A 23747-nucleotide genomic window follows, 5' to 3' on the forward strand; every position below is an offset into this window, starting at 1 on the left:
CATTATGTTGGCAGCCAGGCATCCCTTCACTAAGACAAGTTAGTATATGCCTGTCGTTGGCAAAAATATGTGGCACGGTGTTCCAAAAAACATACTGAACACCCTTCTGCCCCAGTTTCCAAAGGTCTTTTTTTTGTTCTTTACCTTGCCCAGCAGGGCTCTGCTCTGGGCACTCTTAAGAGCTATCTCTCTTGTGGTTGCCTGATCAGACATCCCTCTGTTTATTATAGATTCTTAAAAAGTCTTCAACATCTGTTCCCTCCTTCACCCTTTATGTCTCACTGGGAGCGGAATCTTGTATTGACATTTCTTATATGCGCTCCTTTTCAGCCGCTTCATAACTGCCCTCTCAGGCTACTTACCATCAAGACAATCTTCCTCATGGCGATAACACCTGCCTGGAGGATTAGTGGGCTTCAGGCTTGGTCATCAAAGCCACTTTGTCTCACCCCTGTCCTGACAAACTGCTGCTTCGCGGAAGAGCCTTTCTTCCAAAAGTAGTCACTATTTCATGTAGGCCAATCCAACACCCTACCTACTTTTAAAGTACTCTGCATCCTTCCAAAGAAGAATGACTTGACCATCTTGACCCAAAAACACTGTTGTTCTACCTTGACCGCACACAAGAGTTCTAGGTGGATGACCAACTATTCATGGGGTTTGCTGGAGCAAAAAGTTCAGGCCTTGCAGAAGAGGACCATCTCCAGATAGATCTGCATTAAGATTTGCTGCACATTAGCCAAGAAGCAACCTCCCTGAGGTTTGCGTGATAATCCTACCAGAGCTAAAGCTGCTATCACTGTGTTAACACACAGTGTTCCGATCCTAGATATCTGCCAGGCAGCAACATGGGCCTCCTTGCACACGTTCAGAAAGCACTCCTGCCAGGATAGCCAGGTCCGCTGAGACAGGCACTTTGCCCATTCAGTCCTGCAGGACTTCATGTGACATTGGTCCACAGAACCACACCTTTGGGGATGGTACTGCTTGGGTATCTATTTTAAGGTACGAAATCTGCAGGAAAAGTCTATCAGAGGAACAAGTTACTTACCTTAGTAACATCTTATCTGGTAGAGACTATCTAGCCGCAGATTCCATATTGACCCACTCAGCCTCGCCGCGAACGGATTTCTAGGGACAGAACTGTTATCCTTTCAGGGCCTTAGTTTTCCACACCAGTGGTTAGTATCCATCGTGGTTCCATGCTTCTGGCGTGGAAAGTCACAAAAAGAACCAGGAATCCGTTCGCATGGGTGGCACTACAGTCGCAGATGACATGACGGAGAGATTAACGACACCACCTACCAGCATGCAGTAGAACAGCTCATGAAAAAATGTCCGTATCCAGTCAGAGACCTGGAGTTCCAACCAAATAAGGTTTTACCCAAGGAAAATAACTTGTTCTTTTCTGACTTAGTTGAGTGACATAAATTCTTCAATCTCTATCTGAAATCTGCTCCCCTCAGAGCATAGCTCATTCTGGCTTCTGCCACCAATGATATATGCATGATCCTGGAACGAGACAGAGATGTGGGTCTGATTTTATTGTACCATTTTGTTGCATATGATACTTCCTCTCAATCCAGTATGTTTGATCAGCTGGCTGCTACGGGTATCAGTGACACTGCCCTTGACTGGATCACATTTGTGTGATAAATCTCAGCCATTCTTTTACACGCTCTTCTGCTTATGATTCAAACCTAAAGCATATAATGCGTCACAAAGTCCTACCCTTAGCCCCAGTTAATATTTGCCTCTCACATTCAAGAATAGGTCTCATTCAATATGCATACATGGAAAACATTTAGTTGATTTTAAGGCAGTTAGATCTAATGTTCACATAATATTTCTCTAGACTGTAGGTGAGCCATCTTCCTGGATGAATGATAACCCCTTGTGTTTATATTCGGCAAATACACTGACGGGCTCGTATTTGGTAAGGATTTGGTTTAAAATCCTCCTTTGTGGCTATCCGAAGGCACTGCCCCTATTCCCATCACCTCTGCTCATAACTTAGGTATTCTTTTTGATCCACATACTTTTTCTTCCAACAACTCAAAACACACTCATTTCGGTCTGTTTTTATTGCTCCAAATACTGTGAATTGTGCTTCACATTTTCTCTCCTAGTTGCTACAAATCTGTAGCCCAAGCACAGGAATAAGAATTTAAGCTCAGGTACAAAAAGTAATGCTGGAAGGTCAAACTTCTGCTGCATAGTATCATGTATATTTCTTGAACGTCTTGGCCAAAAAACAATGCCGCTGATCAGACTGCTCATAATCAGATGGGTCAAAGACCTATCCACCCTAGAGGACATCTCGGAGTGCTCTATCCGAATCCTGAAGCAACGGAGTCTTAAGGAGGCAGACAAGACATACCTGCTGTCCCCAAAGGAGCTAATGTCTAACAGCATCTGAGATTTCAGTGTAGGCTATATCCCCTCCAGAATGAAAACAGATGTCAAAAGGTTTGTGGATCTGTTGAGTGCTGCTTCAGTGGTATGGCAACTTCCCAACAAGACTTCTATGTAGGATAAATGGGGAGGAAGACTCAGAAATGGAAGTGAATCTCGAGATACACCTTGTCTATCTCATGTCATACTGGAGAAACATATCCAGGAAGAGCACTGGGGCAATCTTGATTTTTCTTTTTCAATTGTGATGAAGCCAGTCACAACTAATGTACAACTTCCAACATCAAGCAGAGCCTAAGCTTGCCCAGGCGGACAGTGAGTGGATGGCATGAACAAAACTGTACTCTCTAAAGGAGATAAGAGACCCTAATCCCCAGTACAAACCCCTTACCAGAATGAAATGGGGTCCTCCTAACTTTTCGCCCATGGAGGGAGGTGGGCTTTACACCTGCAACACACCTCTCCAGGGAGGCTCAATATGATGGTACAAACTTCAGCAAGGGATCCTGGCACTCAGACAGAGTGGAATGCAATAAGATCACTGCATGAGTGGGGTTCTGAGGAGGCTTTCACCTACCAGCCTCAACTCTCCTTTCCTACACTTGACAAGTAAAACTAGTCATATCAGTCTGTCAGGAATGGGGGGCAAATAATGTGGTGTCAGATGCCTTCTGTAGGAAAGTACCCTCTTTTTGGCATGGTTACCCCCACTTTTTGCATGATGTCAGGGTGTTTTTACTGTTTTTACTGGGATCCTGCTAACCAGGACCCCAGTAACTGTGCTCTCTCACTCTGGGTTTGGTTGTCCCTAACTTTTTACACCCCACAATTGGCATACTGGTGCCCCCAAAGAAATCCCAAGTATATGGTACCTAGATACCCAGGCCAGGGCATTGGGGCACCAGGGGTTACCCATGGGCTGCAGCATGTATTATGTCACCCATGGGAGCCCATGCAAAGTGTATCTGCAGGCCTGCCTTGCATAAACAAGTCTGCACCGGTTCAGGGACCTCCAGTCCCTGCTCTGGCGCAAAACTGGACAATGGAAAGGGGAGTTACCACTCCCCTGTTCGTCACCACCCCAAGGGTGGTACCCAGAGCTCCTCCAGGTGGCCACTTGGTTCTGCCATCTTGAATCCAAGATGGGCAGAGGCCTCTGGGAGCATCTGAGTGGTCAGGCAGGTGACGTTACAGCCCCCTCCTCATAATTGGTCACCTTGCTAGGTGACCAATACCCCTTTTAGGGCTTTATAGGGTCTCTTTCTTGGGTGGGTAAGGATGCGATGTGCAAGATTCCAGCAGGACTCCTCTGCAACGTTTACTTCGATTTCTGGCTACTGGAACCGCAACTGGACTTCACAGGAACCTACAATCTGCAGCTCCAGGGATGCCTTTGCTCTGCAACATTGTTTGTCTGGCTCCTTCCAGCAACTGCAACATTTCCCATCCTCTGAGGGCAACAAGTCTTCAGTCTGCACCACGAAGCAAGAAGGAATCTCCCTTAGAGTGAAGGAGTCACTCCCCTGCATCTGCAGGCACCAGCTGCAACAATGACTGGCCACATGGGTCCTCTCTCCTGCAACTCTGCGTGGATCCTGCAACACAGGTGGTGATCCCAAGTGGTCCCCTCTACCAGCTGTCCAACTTTGGAGGTGGCAAGTCTTTGCCTCTCCTTACAGGACAGGTCCCCTGTGCACCGCAACTCTTGCAGCTACCAAGGCTTGTTGGCTCCTCTTCAGAGGGATCTTCAGGCTCTGTGTAGCCCCGGAATCCAGCACGCTTCCCGGCAACACGAAGTCTGTTGCCTGCTGCTCCACCAACATGAGACTCCTTTCCAGGTGTGGGAATGGGACTCACTGCGACTCCTGTGCCTGCTGACTGAGGGGGCTGCATCTACGACTTCTTGCTCTCCTGACTGCTGGGGGATGCCTGGGACTACCCATCCTTAGGTGTAGTCCCCTCAGACCTTCCTGGTCCTCGCAGCTCTGCAAATCTTCTGCAACTTTTGCCTTTGCCAAGGCTGGTTGGTGTTTTTTCCACACCACTGACGGACTGCAACTCTTCTTCCGACATGGGACACTTACTGTTTCACTTCTGGAACTCTTCCTCTGCTCCTGTGCTGCATAGCCGACTCCTGGTATTCACCGTCAACCTGGTCCTGTGTCTCCAGAAAGATGGGTAGTGCCTTCTGCCTCAACCGGACACTCCAACTAGAACTAGACTTGGTCCTCTTCATTTGCAGGTCCTCCTCTGTCTGAATCCATTTTCTGTTTCTTGCAGCTTTGCTTGGATCTTGCACAGTCCTTTTCCAAATTTGCTCTGTGGCTTTGGGAAAAAAACAGGTACTTGCTTCTTCTCTCCTAGTTGCTGGGGGGCACTCTGATACTTACCTTTTGGGGTTCCTAGTTCCTCCAGCTCACCTCTACAGATTTCACTTACCTGGGTGAGGGTCCATTATTGGCATTCTATTTTTTTTAGTCTAAGGTTTGGGCTCCCCCTAGGGACACTGCTGTCTATTGAACTGTTTTCTATTGCTTTCTAAGCTCACTCCTGACAACTAAGGTGTATATAATGAAAATGTCACTTACCCAGTGTACATCTGTTCGTGGCATCAGTCGCAGTAGATTCGCATGTTCTGCAATAGCTCGCCATCTGGTGTTGGGCCGGAGTGTTACAAGTTGTTTTTCTTCGAAGAAGTCTTTCGAGTCACAGGACCGAGTGACTCCTCCTTTTGTCTCCATTGCGCATGGGCGTCGACTCCATCTTCGATTGTTTTTCCCCCGCAGAGGGTGAGGTAGGAGTTGAATTGTAGTAATAGTGCCCATGCAATGGAGTGACTAAGTATGCACCTATTTAAGGTTGAGATGATACATATATAAATAATTGAAGGTAACTTCCAAACTGCTACAGGCTCCCGGGGAGGCGGGTGGGCACATGCGAATCTACTGCGACTGATGCCACGAACAGATGTACACTGGGTAAGTGACATTTTCAGTTCGATGGCATCTGTCGCTGTAGATACGCATGTTCTGCATAGACTAGTAAGCAGTTATTTCCCCAAAAGCGGTGGATCAGCCTGTAGGAGTGGAAGTAGTCTGAAATAATGTTCTTAATACGGCTTGACCTACTGTGGCTTGTTGTGCGGATAACACGTCTACATAGTAGTGCTTGGTGAATGTGTGAGGCGTAGACCATGTGGCTGCCTTACATATTTCTTGCATTGGGATGTTTCCTAGAAAGGCCATGGTAGCACCTTTCTTTCTGGTTGAGTGTGCCCTTGGTGTAATGGGCAGCTGTCGTTTAGCTTTAAGGTAGCAGATTTGGATGCATTTAACTATCCATCTGGCTATACCTTGTTTTGAAATTGGGTTTCCTGCATGAGGTTTTTGAAATGCAATAAAGAGTTGTTTAGTCTTTCTGATGTTTTTTGTTCTGTCAATGTAATACATCAATGCTCTTTTGACATCTAATGTATGTAGTGCCCTTTCAGCTACGGTATCTGGCTGTGGAAAGAACACTGGAAGTTCCACTGTTTGATTTAGATGGAACGGTGAAATAACCTTTGGCAAAAATTTAGGATTGGTCCTTAGGACGACTTTATTTTTGTGTAGTTGTATAAAAGGTTCCTGTATTGTAAACGCCTGAATCTCGCTTACTCTTCTTAGGGAAGTAATGGCGATGAGAAATGCCACCTTCCAGGTTAGGAACTGTATGTCGCAGGAGTGCATGGGTTCAAAAGGTGGACCCATAAGTCTAGTTAGGACAACATTTAGGTTCCATGAAGGAACAGGTAGTGTTCTTGGTGGTATAATTCTCCTAAGGCCCTCCATGAATGCTTTAATGACTGGTATCTTATATAGGGAAGTTGAATAGGTAGTCTGCAGGTATGCAGATATTGCTGCAAGGTGAATTTTAATGGAAGAGAAAGCTAGGTTAGATTTTTGTAAGTGAAGCAAGTAACCCACTACATGTTCTGGAGTTGTGTGTAATGGTTGTATTTGATTAATATGGCAGTAGCAAACAAACCTCTTCCATTTACTTGCATAGCAGTGCCTGGTGGATGGCCTTCTGGCTTGTTTTATGACTTCCATACATTCTTCGGTAAGTTGTAAGTGCCCGAATTCTAGGATTTCAGGAGCCAGATTGCTAGATTCAGCGATGCTGGATCTGGGTGTCTGATCTTTTGGTTGTGCTGTGTCAACAGATCTGGCCTGTTGGGCAATTTGATGCAGGGAACCACTGATAGGTCTAGCAGCGTTGTGTACCAGGGTTGCCTTGCCCAAGTTGGTGCTATCAATATGAGTTTGAGTTTGCTTTGACTGAGTTTGTTTACCAGGTAAGGAAGGAGAGGGAGAGGAGGAAAAGCGTAAGCAAATATCCCTGACCAGTTCATCCATAGGGCATTGCCTTGGGATTGTTTGTGTGGGTATCTGGATGCGAAGTTTTGGCATCTTGCGTTCTCCCTTGTCGCAAACAAGTCTATCTGAGGTGTTCCCCAGAGTTTGAAATAAGTGTTCAGAATTTGGGGGTGAATTTCCCATTCGTGGACCTGTTGGTGATCTCGAGAGAGATTGTCTGCGAGTTGATTTTGGATCCCTGGTATAAACTGTGCAATTAGGCGAATTTGGTTGTGAATTGCCCAATGCCAAATTTTTTGTGCTAGCAGGCTTAACTGCGTGGAGTGCGTCCCCCCCTGCTTGTTTAGATAATACATTGTTGTCATGTTGTCTGTTTTGACGAGAATGTATTTGTGAACTATTATTGGTTGGAAAGCTTTTAGTGCTTGAAAAACTGCTAGAAGTTCTAGGTGATTGATATGCAGTTTTGTTTGATGTACGTTCCATTGTCCTTGTATGCTGTGTTGATCGAGGTGTGCTCCCCACCCTGTCATGGAAGCATCTGTTATTACGTATTGTGGCACTGGGTCTTGGAAAGGCCGCCCCTTGTTTAAATTTATGTTGTTCCACCACAGAAGCGAGAGGTAAGTTTGGCGGTCTATTAACACCAGATCTAGAAGGTGACCCTGTGCTTGAGACCACTGTGATGCTAGGCATTGTTGTAAGGGCCTCATGTGCAGTCTTGCGTTTGGGACAATGGCTATGCATGATGACATCATGCCTAGGAGTTGTAATACCATCTTTGCCTGTATCTTTTGTGTTGGATACATGCGTTGTATGATGGTGTTGAAATTTAGAATTCTTTGTGGACTTGGAGTGGCTACTCCCTTTGATGTGTCTATTATGGCTCCTAGGTATTGTTGTACCTTGCGCGGCAGAATGTTGGATTTTGTAAAGTTGACGGTGAACCCGAGTTTGAAGAGGGTTTGTATGATCTGATTTGTGTGATTTGAGCACTGTATGAACGAATGGGCCTTGATTAGCCAGTCGTCCAAATATGGGAACACATGTATTTGCTGCCTTCTTATGTGTGCAGCGACTACCGCTAGACATTTGGTAAAGACTCTTGGTGCGGTTGTTAATCCGAAAGGCAGTACCTTGAATTGGTAATGTATTCCTTTGAATACAAACCTTAGGTATTTCCTGTGCGATGGGTGTATTGGTATATGGAAATAAGCATCCTTGAGGGCTAAAGTTGCCATGTAGTCGTGTAGTTTTAGCAATGGCAATACTTCTTGTAGTGTGACCATGTGGAAGTGGTCTGATTTGATGAAAGTGTTCACTACTCTGAGGTCTAGGATTGGTCTCAGTGTTTTGTCCTTCTTTGGTATCAGAAAGTACAGTGAGTAAACTCCTGTGTTTATTTGTGTGTTTGGCACTAATTCGATTGCATTCTTTTGCAATAGTGCCTGCACTTCTATCTCCAGGAGATTGGAATGGTGTGTTGTTAAATTTTGTGCTTTTGGTGGTATGTTTGGAGGGAATTGTAGAAATTCTATGCAATAACCATGTTGGATAATTGCTAGAACCCAAGTGTCTGTAGTGATTTCCTCCCATGCTTTGTAATAATGACCTATTCTTCCCCCCACTGGTGTTGTGTGGAGGGGGTGAGTGACCTGTGAGTCACTGTTTAGTAGTAGGGGCTTTGGGGCTTTGAAATCTTCCTCTATTTCTAGGGAATTGCCCTCCTCTATATTGTCCCCGAAAACCTCCTCTATACTGTCCCTGGTAACTGGACGGTGTGGCTTGTGAGGTGCTGGCTTGTGTGCTTTGACCCCGAAACCCCCCTCGAAAGGGCGTTTTACGGAATGTGCTGTAATTCCCTCTGCTCTGCGGGGAGTAGAGTGCGCCCATGGCTTTGGCAGTGTCCGTATCTTTTTTGAGTTTCTCAATCGCTGTGTCCACTTCTGGACCGAACAGTTCTTTTTCATTAAAAGGCATATTGAGAACTGCTTGTTGAATCTCTGGTTTAAATCCAGACGTTCGGAGCCATGCATGCCTTCTGATAGTTACAGATGTATTAATTGTCCGTGCAGCTGTATCTGCAGCGTCCATGGAGGAGCGTATCTGGTTGTTGGAGATGGTCTGTCCCTCCTCAACCACTTGTTTTGCCCTATTTTGTAAGTCCTTGGGCAGATGTTCAATGAGATGTTGCATCTCGTCCCAGTGGGCTCTGTCATAGCGCGCAAGTAGTGCCTGGGAGTTCGCGATGCGCCACTGGTTTGCAGCTTGTGCTGCGACTCTTTTACCAGCTGCATCGAACTTGCGGCTTTCTTTATCTGGGGGTGGTGCATCTCCAGATGTGTGAGAGTTGGCCCTTTTCCTAGCTGCTCCTACAACGACAGAGTCTGGTGGCAGCTGTGTAGTGATGAAAGCCGGGTCTGTAGGAGGCGCCTTATACTTTTTTTCCACCCTTGGTGTGATTGCCCTACTTTTGACCGGCTCCTTAAAGATGTCTTTTGCGTGCCGGAGCATACCAGGGAGCATAGGCAGGCTTTGGTATGAGCTGTGGGTGGAGGAGAGTGTGTTGAATAAGAAATCATCCTCGACCTGTTCTGAGTGGAGGCTTACGTTGTGAAATTGTGCTGCTCTAGCCACCACTTGAGAATACGCGGTGCTGTCTTCTGGTGGAGATGGCTTTGTAGGGTATGCCTCCGGACTGTTATCTGACACTGGGGCGTCGTATAGGTCCCATGCGTCCTGATCTTGGTCACCCTGGCTCATGGTGGTGTGAGCTGGGGAGTGTGATGGAGTTTGTGCTGGTGAGACGTTAATCACGGGCGGAGGAGAGGGTGGTGGGGTAACTCTTTTCACCACTTTTGGTTGTGGTGTCTGTTCCGTCTGGAACTCCAACCTTCTCTTTCTCCTAATGGGGGGAAGGGTGCTTATTTTTCCTGTCCCCTGCTGTATGAAGATACGCTTTTGCGTATGGTCCACATCAGTTGCTTGTAGCTCTTCCTCAAACCTATGCTTCTGCATTTGGGAGGTTAGCGAGTGCTCTTCTGTATAAGAGCCTGAAGCTGGGTCGCTTGCAGTTTGTTTCGGCATCGAAACCCTGTCTGCGTGTTTTTTCGGCTCCGAGGTGACTTTTCTCTTTTTCGGGGCCGAAACCTCTCGGCGTCGATCTGTTTCGGTGCCGCTGTCTCGGCGTCGAGCCGTGTCCACACCGGCATCTCGGTGTCGAGGCTTGTCTCCAGCACTTTCTCGGTCCCGAGAAGGCTGCGTGCCGGTGTCTCGACCGGAGTCGGACGATCTCGGCACTGTTTGGGCCTTTTTCGGTGCCGACGGTCGGTCACCGAATTTATGGGTGGAGCCATGGCCTGGTGGCAGTGGCGTCCCCTGGGCCTTGTAAATGTTCTTCTGAGTGGATTTCGACGTCTTACTCACGGTTTGTGTATCGTCGAATCCTTCGGAGTCTGAGTCTTGGATCGAGAAGGTACCTTCCTCTTCCTGTTCCTCGAACTCCCGTTGGGCTGTCGGTGCGGACACCATCTGAAGTCTTCTGGCTCGACGGTCTCGGAGTGTTTTTCGGGACCGGAACGCACGACAGGCCTCGCAGGTGTCTTCGCTGTGCTCAGGTGACAGGCACAGGTTGCAGACCAAGTGTTGGTCTGTGTAGGGGTATTTATTGTGGCATTTGGGGCAGAAACGGAACGGGGTCCGTTCCATCGGCGTTCTTCAGCACGCGGTCGGGCCGACCAGGCCCCGACGGAGGATCGAAAAACTACCCCGAAGGGCACCGGAGCTCTTCGATCTTCGATGCGGTGTGGAATCTAAGTACGCCGATCCCGAACGCAACAATACCGACGAAAATCTTCCGAAATTAGCTAATTTTCCGTTCCGAAACTCGGAGCGACAGGAACACGTCCGAACCCGATGGCGGAAAAAAAACAATCGAAGATGGAGTCGACGCCCATGCGCAATGGAGACAAAAGGAGGAGTCACTCGGTCCCGTGACTCGAAAGACTTCTTCGAAGAAAAACAACTTGTAACACTCCGGCCCAACACCAGATGGCGAGCTATTGCAGAACATGCGTATCTACAGCGACAGATGCCATCGAACTAGTGTGTTTACTAACCTGCTAGTAGAGTATTGCCTATATAGTATTTTGGTATTTGTATCACTAAAATAAAGTACCTTTATTTTTGTAACACTGTGTGGTTCTTTCGTGTGTGTAAGTGCCATGTGACTGAATGGTATTGCATGAGCTTTGCATGTCTCCTAGATAAGCCTTGGCTGCTCATTAACAGCTACCTCTAGAGAGCCTGGCTTCCTAGACACTGACTACACCTCACTAATAGCAGATACCCGGAATAGGGTGATAACACCATATGGGTCCACCAGACACGAGGCCAGCTTCCTACACCTTCATCCTTCACTTGTTAACTAATACCTTGTGTAGTGCCACTACTAGGTAAATCCACAGCAACCTCTCTCCCTACTTCACAACAAAAGCTGTTACTGGACAAGGACACCTGCAAACATATGACCAGAAGAATAAACTGGACCAAAAGAAGTTTGATCCCTGTAGCCACCTCAATGACCATATCCCTGCAGGCATGTCATAAGATTATGGGACCAGATACTTATTTTGGCATTCAAAGAGCATGCACTGGATGAGTGATCACCAAATAGTATAAACAGCAGTTATCAGTCAGCTACTACAAATGGTCAGTGGAACAAAACACAATGCTGATAAAACATGGTATTACATATCAAGTTACTTAAGCCAGAGGAAAAGAGCAGGAAAGCAGCAAAAAATGTTGAGAAAAATTAAACCAGGGGCACAGCGTAGAAAGCTGCCGAGTCCCAGAGAGGACGCGGTAGTGCCCACATAGGCAGAACAACTGAGCGCATGGTAATAGGCTTACACAGCACTGTTTAACAGCTCTCACAACCTTTTCCAGTTCCACAACTAGATAGTGTCGTGAACAAGCAAATTACCATGCAGGAAGACAGACGTTCTGGCTCTTTATATAGTGGACCAAAATGATGTACATTATGCAAAGAATCTAAGCAATCCCCAAAGATATCACAGAGGTACAAATGACATCCCAAATGCTCTCTTTTTGGGTTGTGTGAACAGTTAGGCCTATTAGAGGGTAGTGCTAAGCATGTAAGGCACATAACTCATACAGTAAATGAGACACTTAATTAAGAAGTCCAACACCAATTTATAAAGATAAAACATACTTTTATATAAACTTTGATACCAAGATCAGAGGAATCGGGTGAGTACTTACAGATATACAGTTTTTAAAAGTTGACAGTGCACTTTTTGGGTGTGGTAATGTTATCCTATGGGGAAAAAACATGTACTGTATCCAGAGACTTCACAGCAACTTATGGGGCCATTTTCCAGGACTGAGTATGGGGCAGGGTCCAAGGCCACATTAACAGGTCACCTTGGGAGGCTCTGGTGAGTCTGGGACCAGAGGTGTTTTGGCGTTGGGTGTCCCAATCATTTTAATAGGAAACAGTCTAGTCGGGAAGCTGCTGCCAATAGGAGGTCAGTCTGGTGGAACCCACAGAGGGGCTTGACCCTTGAGGTCCTCGAGCATGTGAAGACACAGTCTGTCCACTTCTCCATCTGTGGGGCTCGGGTGCAGTGGGTCTTCTGGCATCTGGTCCACTGCTAGTGTTACTTGGAGTTGCAGGGGCCCCACAGAGAGTCTGCAGGTGTAGACTGGAGGTTCAGAACGACAAACCCAACAAGTGGGCCCAGGTCTCACGAGTCTGGGAGACATGGGGACACCCTTGGTTTTCTTCTCCTCAGTCTGGGGCAGACTGGTGCAAAGGCGTTGGGTCTTTGCCTCAAAGTCACATGCAGTTGTGGGGAGGGGGGTCTGCAGAAACAGGCTGCAGATGCCGTTGTGAAGTCCACAGTGGGCAAACTATGTGGGTTTTGTTTCTGGAGGACCTGAGGACTCCACTGACACCGTTGGCCCACTTCAGCTCAAATTAGGCGGCTCGGGTGCAGTGGTGCTGTCCGGTGTTGGGTTTTTCAAGCAACTGCTCTGCTCCAAGGGAGTTCTACTTGGTGATTTATGAAGCACTGGCAGCTCTCCTGGTTTCTTGGAGCCTGCAGGGCAGGTCAGTTGCTCCGCAAGGGTCACATGCGGCAGACAGGCAGGGTTGGCGTCTTGTTCACTTCTTTTGTGTTCAGCAAAGATTTGAGGATCTGGTATCAGGGGGTTCCCTAAATACTCAATTCAGGGGCATTAAGGGGAGTGAAGGGTAATAGCCAATGAACTTCTTACCCTTCGGGTTACTGCACCCCTGTAGGGAGTGGACATCACCCTGTCTAGAGGTATTAAATTCCACCACACCTAAGAATTTCCTACTCTGTGTCCAGTTCAGGCTGATCTCCCTGGGGGTGTGTACTGTCTGGAAATTTAACACGCCTCCTACATAGCTAATTTTCCCAACCGTCCAGGTGCCAGATGGTCTCTGGGGCAGGGGAGGTCATTAGCTCCCCGTGAGGAAGGCAAGTTCTGCATACCAAAGGGAGTGGGCTTCTTTGAAGCTCCTGCCGAGGAATGCATTTCATCCAGTGGAGGGGTGTGTAATACACCTGAACGAGTAGGCTTCGTTTCTGACCTCCAGAGAGACAAGGCTCTCTCCCTTAGGTGTCAGAATCTTGTCTGTTGGTGGCAGACAGGTTAGAACTGTTAAGTGAGCGCACCAGCAGTCAGCAGGTATTCAGGGGGCACCTCTAAGGTGCCCTCGGGGTGCATATATTAATAAATCTGTCACTGGAATCAGTGAGGATTTATTAATATGAGATCTTCGATACCAAACATCCCTATTTTCAATGCAGCCCATCATGTAACTGGGGAGCCCGTATTGACCAGTGTCCAGCACATGTATTTAAAAGGCTTCAATGTTCACTTACCATGTCTAAGAACCAACAAAGACACAGCAGGGACATATCTGCTCTGGCAGATATGGCCACACGCAATATAACGCACCCTGCCTTAGGCCTGTTGTAAGGGTGCCTTACAAATATTACATGCAGTGTTTAGGGGACATGGCACCCAGGCCATGTGCTGTGTTGTGTTTTCATTTTTAGGGAGCACCTTGTCACACAGTCTGCAATGGCAGTCTACATGTGTTTGGTGCTGGGTCCTTCAGAGTGACACAAATTGTGCTGCAGCTCTTAGGGCCCCTCTTCATTAACCATGCCCTAGGTACCAGGGGTACCATTTACTAGGGATGTACATAGGTGCTGAAGGGCCAGGCCATTTAGGGACTTGGTGACCAAGTGTCTTGTTGTGAGGAAGGCACACTGGCACTGGGGACTTGGTTGGTAGGAACCCAGTGAAGTTCAGCCAAAGTTGTGTCAAAAGCCAGGCAAAAAGTAGGGGGGTACTGCAACCAGAACCCAGCTTCCTATAGACATATTTTATGCAAAATTAACACAAAGTGCTTCATTTGCAGCATTCACCAGCTAAACCTAAGCACCAGACTGCACGTGTAATGGTGCCACTTCTTAAAAAAAAAAAAAAAAAAAGAAGAAGCCCTTGACCCACCACTCAGAACAGCCGACTGCAGACTTATGGGAGAAAGCAGAACCAGAAACTGCAAGTTCTGCGATCTCCCAGCACTTCTGAAATACAGATATAGGTCTAAAAAAAAAATGTGTATCTTGGATTGCTTACTTTGGCTACTTGGCATCCTGGTGTGCCCACGGCACCTGAACAGCAACTGTAATGGGTTTCCCACCCACCAGGCACTGAAAAAAGAAACATAGTTAGTACATTAAAAAAGGTAAACAGTTATAATAGAGATGGCACCTTGATGAGAGGTTAAATAAACCACATAGTTATATTATAACTTTAAAAAAAATGTTTTGGGATATATTGACTCTCACATTTCAAAGTTCTGGTTCCAAGGGAAACAAGAATGGCAATATACTCTGAGATCTATGCATAATCACTGGGAATAAAATAAAATGACACGTCAGGAAAACCTACAAGAGGGGGAACAATAAATATTTGCTCTGAAATGATACTCAGCACAGTAGTCCTCCTGAACCGTGAGGGTGGAAACTGTCATAACCTCAAGGAGGATAAGATGTCGCAGAGAAGACATGAGTATTCAACATCCTCTTAACTAAGGTGTACAGTACTTCCACAATTGAGAAAATATTACAGAAGGCTGACAATGGAAGAAAAGCTTTCAGTGAGCGTTGAAGCAAAGTCATTTCACCCCTACTTCAGGGGAACAGAAGCAGTAACTAACTGATAAATAAAATGCTCTGCAGGAAATCTGCCTTTTCTGTATAGTGACACTAGATTTTTTGCCTTTGGCTGGACCCTATTGTCTGCTGGCTGTAGAACTCTGTGCACTTTACCCCTGCTATCCAGTAGTAGAGTGCCTGTGCTTAGAGTGTTTGTGCTTCCCCTTTAAACATGGTCAAATTGGCACATTCCTAACCAGTATATTTAATTTACCTACAGGTACCCGATATGTGGCACAAGTTGTACCTAGGGCTTGGAAGTCAAATGCCATTAGTGCACTGCATCGCCTACTGTGCCATACACTACAGTGGCAAAGCAAACAGAACTTCAAGCCAACCACTGTAGCCGGACTGCTGCAGTTTTAAACTTGCAGCCCGATCTGTCAAAATAAACCACCTTGACAGACGAAAACCTTACTATTAAATATTAGTGAGTCACCACTATGTAAGCATTGTAGCCCACAAGGAAGGGGGCACAGTATTAAAAAGTGAGACATGATGAAAATTAATGCCCCTACAGTGAAAACGCTAAAAAAATAAATTTTTACTGTGACAGGCCTAGTTGTCCTATGTAGAAAAACAGTTTAGATTGAAGCATTAAAACTATCTCAGGAATGGCACCAGCTAAAACAATATTGTACGATCTGTTTTCAATAGTTACTAACAATCAAATTTAGTTGTGAAGTTTGATAGTTCACAAATATTAAGGAAAATTTGCTTTTAGAACGTTACCATTTCTTGCCTGAAGTTCTAGAGGCCAACATGCATTGGCTCTCCAATTTCTCCCAGCCAGTGACTAGCCTTGAATAGGTGTGAAATGCATGCCAGGAGGAAACAAACCTGAATAGGTAGCGATAACTCCTCACAGTGTGCAAGGCCGGGCAGGTGGTCGTCAACTTTGACAAATCCTGCTTGCAGGTCTGCTGGGTTCACACACATCTGGGGTGCACTTGAATGGAAGGAGCAAGATTGCCAAGACTATTCTGCTGTATCCAACTGGTTGCTGAATGATACAGATTTTGTCATACCAGTCTTCTGCATCTGGGTTTGTAGTACAAACTGTATTTCAGTGTTAGATGTGGGAGGGCACTAGGATTACCACAGTATTCTCTAAACACAGACCCTAGCCCTCAGAGTCCAATTTTAGTGTGGCTGAAGACTTTTGCGATCTTGATAATGACCAAAAATATTGCATTCTGGGCGTGTCGGAAGTAGGGCAAACAAGAACTACTGAAAAAATGAGTAGGATTGGATCAACTAATGTTTAACGCATTAGCAAGAGTTGGGCCACAAATCATCTGACCCAGCAGGTCATGCCAGGCACAAATTTGGCACCTTCAGACACCCACCTTCAGAACACTTTCTGGGCCTACAGATGATCAGAAGAGGATTAGACCTGCTTCCTTTTGTATCTCAGTCAAATAAATGGACTTCAAGGGTCAGTTGGCTGACCACCTGTGTGGCTAGAAGCAGACAACAAACGTGAAGAGGCTTTTCCTAGAAGTACCCAGCTGAACAGTGGCAACAGGACCAGGACTGGAATGTGATGTTGGCCTCTGCCTGCTGACATCCAGTACGTTTTTAAGTGCCTTGCTTAGGTCCTGTGGAGCTCTAGAAGTGTAGTCCTGAAGTGGATAGACACAAAGGACCAAGAAGGTAAAATCTTCAATCAGGACAAACCTGGTTTATGTATCCAAGTCGTGTTCCATCGAGGTCAGTCTCAAATTGCCGAAAGGTCCCGGTCTACTCCAACAACTGACTTACACTACAGTATACAGAGAGAGGACCTGGCTTGGCAGTGATGGCTGTTTCTACTGCAGAAGGGCCAAAACTGATTTGTATAGTTCAAAGTCTAAGTTAGCCAAAAGATCAATAGGATGGAAGGCTAACTTGAGCGATTCCAATGATTAGACTTATTTTAAGCATTCCTCCCATCAACTTTTTTACTTTATTAACACCAGAGCTTTCTGGTGCTAATGCTACTTAAAACAAAAAAAAATATTAATAATCGCTCTCTAGTTCCCCTTTTATGGATTGTTATTTTGGTTTCTTTTCTTTATTACATTTTACTTATTTTTCTAATTTGGTTTGGGATTGCTATTGTTTTGCATTTTGAATTTATTGCTATTTGGTACTGCATATTGTAATTGCATTTATATAGAGCTTCTTACTCGACGAGGCATCAACGCGCTTTTCGCCAAGTAGCAAGCTACTACGGAACCCAAAAGGATTAGTGGTGGATTAGTATAGAGAAATAGAAGTACAGTATAAGTACAAGGTAATTTGAGCAGAAGATATGCAAGTTTGTTAGTAGGATTGAATACCAGTAATGGAGGGATAGAGGAGGGAAGAATACAGAAGTGTTAATTTGGAGTTTATAGTAACAGGATGAGGCGTGATGAGTAAAGGAGGGATGGAGGAAGGAAGAGCCTGTAGAAGTGTGTAGGGGAGATCATAATAGTAAAAGGGTTTCTGGATGAGTCAAAGGTGAGATAAATGAGGATATTTTAGTACGGTTGTTTGGGAGATCATAGTAGTATACTGAGGTTTGGGGTGAGCCAGGAGGGTTCGAGGAGGGAAGAGCTTAGGTAGGGTTATTTTGGAGTTTATAGTAGTAGAATGGGTTTGGGAGGAGTGGGGTTGGAGGAAAGATTGATAGAGGTACAGGGTGATGCTTGTAAAGCTTGAGAGTATTTTTTTTGTTTTTCTCTTGTACACTGGACTAAAGTAATAAATAGATACGTAAATACACAGTAAGAGAATATATATGTAAGGAATATAATAATGGATATAATAATTTCAGATTTAAAGTTGTATAAACAAAGACTTTCAAGATTTGCAATATTTGAAGTTAATTTAATGGTGTACTTTTGTAACATTTTACCTTCCCTCAATATTTCAATAGCGAAATGCTTGCAGACATACAGTTAAATTAACATTTGCTCACTGTGATAGATAAAATGAAGAGATTAAAGTATCTAATCTAACAACTAATCTAGGAACTATGCAATGACCTATGAACATGTTAAGCATAGAATAGTATACACATGTACATACACATTCATACATTATATACATACTTATATATACACGTATATGCACACATATACAGACATTTAACTGTGAATAAAATATTTGTTAAACAAGCTTAGAGAGTATGTATAAATTTTATTATAAAATAGTAATTATGCATATTACACATTTCTTAAAGAAATACACATATCTAGATATATACACATAATTAGATCACAAATGTTTACCAATACAGGCATATGCAGTCCATTGCTGTTTGGATATGGTGGTTATGAAGGAAAGTGTCAACTCTTGAGTAGTCTTCTCAAGATGAGATAGTTATCCGTGGATCTTGTATTTGGGGGTAATGAGTTCCATTGTTTGGCCACTGGAACAGAGAAGGATGTACCACCTATTGTCTTTCTTGTATGGTGGTGTTTTAAGGCGGTGTGCCAGTCTTGAGCACATTTCTTTGTTGAATGTATCTGGTGGGTTTTTATCTGATGAAAAACTGTCCTGTTCCATATATTGCTTTGTGGATGGTACAAAGCAGCTTGAAGGTGGATCTTCTGGCAACTGGTAACTAATGTAGTGCCCTCAAGGCAGGGCAGATATGGGCTAGTAGGTTTACATGTAGTAGTAGTAGTCTGGTAGCGGAGTTCTGAATGCGTTGTAGTTTTTTCATAATAGATAGAGATGCTCCATGGTAGAGGCCTTTGGCGTAATCCAATTTAGCTAGTACAAGAGAGATAGTAGCCTGGACCTTGTGTGGAAATCACAGGTGGGGGAAGATGTGTCGCAGAGTTTTCAAGGTGATGAAACTTGATCTTGCTAATTTGTCCACTTGGAAATTTATTGTTAACTTAGAGTCCATGGTAATTCTAAGGTTTTAAACTTCCTTAAATACTTGAGGAGGTGGTTCCATATTGTCTGGCCAGGTGCAGAGTGGGTCATCTTGCCAGTTGCCGCATGTAGTTTTCCTGTTTTGGAAGTATTCAGTTTTAGATGGGTCCAAGTCATCCACTGATCAACGGCTTTGAGGCAACTGTAGATTTGTGAGTTTCCAATGTCTTTGGGACACTCCAATTTATGGAGTATTTGTGTGTGATCTGCATAGTTGTAGCATGCGAGTTGAAATACTTTGATCAATTTGCGTAATGACATCATGCAGATTTCGAAAAGCATAGGTGAGACGATTGAGCCCTGAGGGACACCCTGCTTTCGTGAAGTAGGGTTTGGACAAGAAAGTAGAAGAATAGATTATATTAGTTCTGTTTTGAAGATAAGATGTGATCCACTCAAGAGCAGTCCCTTCCATGCCAGCTTTGTGGAGTCTTTGAATTAAGGTGCCATAGTCAAGAGTATATCAGGCAGCTGAGAGGTCAAGTAGTAGTAGTGCAGCAACTCCACGGCGGTAGGCTATTTTAAGACCATCCCAGATGGCGAGACGTGCAGATTCACTGCCTCTTCCTGGGGGGGGGGGGATCCAGTTTGGTAGTCTGAAAGTATGGCGTTATCTTCAATGAACTGTGACATCTGGGTGAATGCTGCTCTATCAGTTTGCTGAGGAAAGGTACATTTGTAATTGGTCTGTAGTTATTGGGGTCAAATGGGTCCAAGTTGGTTTTCTTTAATAAAGGGCATTTATATGCCTTTTTAAGATCTTCAGGAAATGTTCCCATAGTTAAAAAATTATGGAAGATTCTTCTTACTGGAGTGGCAGCAGAGGTAGATAAAAGAATGTTCTTGATGCTGTGTGCTGGACAAAAAAGTCAGAAGGGCAGCCGGAAGGCCTGCTTGCTTTGACCAAATCCATAAATTCACTTAGTTATATTTGTCTGAAGGAGTGCAGAGGCGTCGTTGGATTACTGTTGGAGGGGATTTTAGGAAAAACAGGTTGGTGCTGGTGAGTTTCCTTTGTTTTAAATAAGAAAAAGAAAGGTGACCAGTCCAGGTTAGCAAGGGGCTTTCCACTGAGCAGCAACACGTCACTGCATTTGTAGTAACTTTTGAACTGTTTGGGTTAGACACAATTTGTTTGTTGCTAAAATATACAGATCACCTATGCAAAACCTCTCTGTCTTTGTTAATGTTTTTGTACATGATGGACAGTTTGTTATTACCTGAATTAGTTACTCAAGTGTTTGTGATTTTAGTGCCTGCCTTAAAGATACTTTCCACATTTTTAAGGGGTTTCAGAAGTGTGTGACAAGGAATGAAGCAGTTTAAACATCCATCGAACATGCAATCAACACTGATTCATTCAACCCACCCATATTCCACACACATACCCATCATCCATACATTTATCATCTACTCATAACCGGGGACATGGTAATTATGCTGCATGAGAGGGCCAGATTATGCGGCAGGTTGAATAAATGAGGCATGGAAAGGCAAATTATGCAGCATAATGTGGCACATTTTGTAATATTAGTTCATTATTTTATCATGTTTGCACTTGGTAACATTATATGGGCGTTGGATGCACATCATTAGTACCAATTTAACACCCATTTTGTGGGCTTCCCATTGGATGAAATCTATGAATCACTGGCATTACAGCATCAATGTGATATTGACTTGTTCCAGGACATGACTACACAAGTGAATTATGATTTTTGAAACAACTGCAAACTGAGCAATAACTATATGGAGACTTTTTAATCTTCAAGTCAAGCACAGAGAAGAAACCCAGGCCTTCCTTTCACAAAGTTCAACTTCATCCAGCGGTGAACAGTGTTGGTTCCAGAAAGGTGGATCCATGCCAAATGCTCATGATGTATACATATAAAAATGAATATGCAGTGGACCCAAAGCAAAATTATGTCTATTTGTCAGTAGGTATCCTGAAAATATGACCTGGATCTGGACCACTGGACCTATGTTGAATACCTCCACTTCAATCAAAGCTTCTTTACACTAACGTACCCCAAAGGATCACTGGGACTGTGGTCAAGGTGAGACTGAAGCAACTCAATAAATGTACTTGTATCCTATTCTGTTCAAGGTTTTTCTAGATTATATTATTTAATTCCAGAGGGAGTCCTGGAATTTGAGATGCATTCCTTTGAATTTAGTAGTTAGGATTCTGTGGGATGTTCCAGGCTTGGCAGTCCATTCCTACCCCTTATGACCAACACCCCCCACAGCCCCAACAAGAGCACCAAGTTGTTTCATTTCCCACACAGGGCTGACCACCACGGCCTGAACAAGCCCTTAACCAGGAGACCCAAACAGATGGTTTGTGTCTCAAAGAGAAAAGGACACACATTTATTGCAAACACTTTCTATGATTTCTACATTTGATGGGATTAGACAACAGAGAGCAGGATCTTTGTGAGTAAGGAAACTGCGTCTGATTCAAGTTTAGTAAATATGCGTAAAAGCAGAATGTGTTTTTTTTTGTTGTTTTTATGTTTGTCGCTTCCGTAAATTGGATACATGTGGCAAAATATGCCGGGGTGTGCCTGTGCACATATAACAGAGCTCGTCTGCCAGCAGGGAGGCCTGGAAACACTTTTTGGGGTGGGTGTGAGGGTGCCACAAACAACACCCACAGTTGCTGGCAAAACTGCAATTAAGCCAAGGTATTTTAGGACCAATCAAATACTGCTCAAAGGGGGCTTTCAAACTTGCCAATGCTATTCTGCATTAGCGCATTAGAAAGTGTCCTTTCTCACCGTGATTAGTCCAGTGGGGATGATGTGCTCAGGAGTCGAATGGGGGTGAGTGAAAGTAAACATAAGAGTACCTATGGAGGCATATGTTCAGTGGAAGGTGTAAGGAAATGCCTCCTTGGCATGGTTGCCCCCTGACTTTTTGCCTTTGCTGATGCTATGTTTACAATTGAAAGTGTGCTGAGGCCTGCTAACCAGGCCCCAGCACCAGTGTTCTTTCCCTAACCTGTACTTTTGTATCCACAATTGGCAGACCCTGGCATCCAGATAAGTCCCTTGTAACTGGTACTTCTAGTACCAAGGGCCCTGATGCCAAGGAAGGTCTCTAAGGGCTGCAGCATGTCTTATGCCACCCTGGAGGCCTCTCACTCAGCACAGACACACTGCTTGCCAGCTTGTGTGTGCTAGTGAGAACAAAACGAGTAAGTCGATATGGCACTCCCCTCAGGGTGCCATGCCAGCCTCTCACTGCCTATGCAAGTATAGGTCAGTCACCCCTCTAGCAGGCCTTACAGCCCTAAGGCAGGGTGCACTATACCATAGGTGAGGGTACCGGTGCATGAGCATGGTACCCCTACAGTGTCTAAACAAAACCTTAGACATTGTAAGTGCAGGGTAGCCATAAGAGTATATGGTCTGGGAGTCTGTTTTGCACGAACTCCACAGCACCATAATGGCTACACTGAAAACTGGGAAGTTTGGTATCAAACTTCTCAGCACAATAAATGCACACTGATGCCAGTGTACATTTTATTGCAAAATACACCCCAGAGGGCACCTTAGAGGTGCCCCCTGAAACTTAACCGACTGTCTGTGTAGGCTGACTAGTTCCAGCAGCCTGCCACACTAGAGACATGTTGCTGGCCCCATGGGGAGAGTGCCTTTGTCACTCTGAGGCCAGTAACAAAGCCTGCACTGGGTGGAGATGCTAACACCACCCCCAGGCAGGAGCTGTAACACCTGGCGGTGAGCCTCAAAGGCTCACCCCTTTGTCACAGCACCGCAGGACACTCCAGCTAGTGGAGTTGCCCGCCCCCTCCGGCCCCGGCCCCCACTTTTGGCGGCAAGGCCGGAGAAAATAAGGAGAATAACAAGGAGGAGTCACTGGCCAGTCAGGACAGCCCCTAAGGTGTCCTGAGCTGAGGTGACTAACTTTTAGAAATCCTCCATCTTGCAGATGGAGGATTCCCCCAATAGGGTTAGGATTGTGACCCCCTCCCCTTGGGAGGAGGCACAAAGAGGGTGTACCCACCCTCAGGGCTAGTAGCCATTGGCTACTAACCCCCCAGACCTAAACACGCCCTTAAATTTAGTATTTAAGGGCTACCCTGAACCCTAGAAAATTAGATTCCTGCAACAACAAGAAGGACTGCCTAGCTGAAAACCCCTGCAGAGGAAGACCAGAAGACAACAACTGCCTTGGCTCCAGAAACTCACCGGCCTGTCTCCTGCCTTCCAAAGAACTCTGCTCCAGCGACGCCTTCCAAAGGGACCAGCGACCTCTGAATCCTCTGAGGACTGCCCTGCTTCGACGACGACAAGAAACTCCCGAGGACAGCGGACCTGCTCCAAAAAGACTGCAACTTTATCCAAAGGAGCAGCTTTAAAGAACCCTGCAATCTCCCCGCAAGAAGCGTGAGACTTGCAACACTGCACCCGGCGACCCCGACTCGGCTGGTGGAGAACCAACACCTCAGGGAGGACCCCCGGACTACTCTACGACTGTGAGTACCAAAACCTGTCCCCCCTGAGCCCCCACAGCGCCGCCTGCAGAGGGAATCCCGAGGCTTCCCCTGACCGCGACTCTCTGAAACCTAAGTCCCGACGCCTGGAAAAGACCCTGCACCCGCAGCCCCCAGGACCTGAAGGACCGGACTTTCACTGCAGAAGTGACCCCCAGGAGTCCCTCTCCCTTGCCCAAGTGGAAGTTTCCCCGAGGAAGCCCCCCCTTGCCTGCCTGCAGCGCTGAAGAGATCCCTTGATCTCTCATTGACTTCCAT

The 23747-nt window shown here is 45.5% G+C and overlaps 1 protein-coding gene across 1 annotated transcript in view; it reads right to left on the reverse strand.

Moving 5' to 3' along the window:
- REXO1 (RNA exonuclease 1 homolog) overlaps nt 1-23747 on the reverse strand; it is a 346277-nt gene that overhangs the window by 188864 nt on the left and 133666 nt on the right. Inside the window, exon 11 of the mRNA XM_069218223.1 lies at nt 14475-14548. Coding sequence (XP_069074324.1) covers nt 14475-14548 — 74 coding nt within the window. The remainder of the gene's footprint in view (nt 1-14474; nt 14549-23747) is intronic.

The sequence above is a fragment of the Pleurodeles waltl genome, chromosome 12, assembly GCF_031143425.1.
Source record: "Pleurodeles waltl isolate 20211129_DDA chromosome 12, aPleWal1.hap1.20221129, whole genome shotgun sequence".
In the NCBI taxonomy this organism is placed as follows: domain Eukaryota; kingdom Metazoa; phylum Chordata; class Amphibia; order Caudata; family Salamandridae; genus Pleurodeles; species Pleurodeles waltl.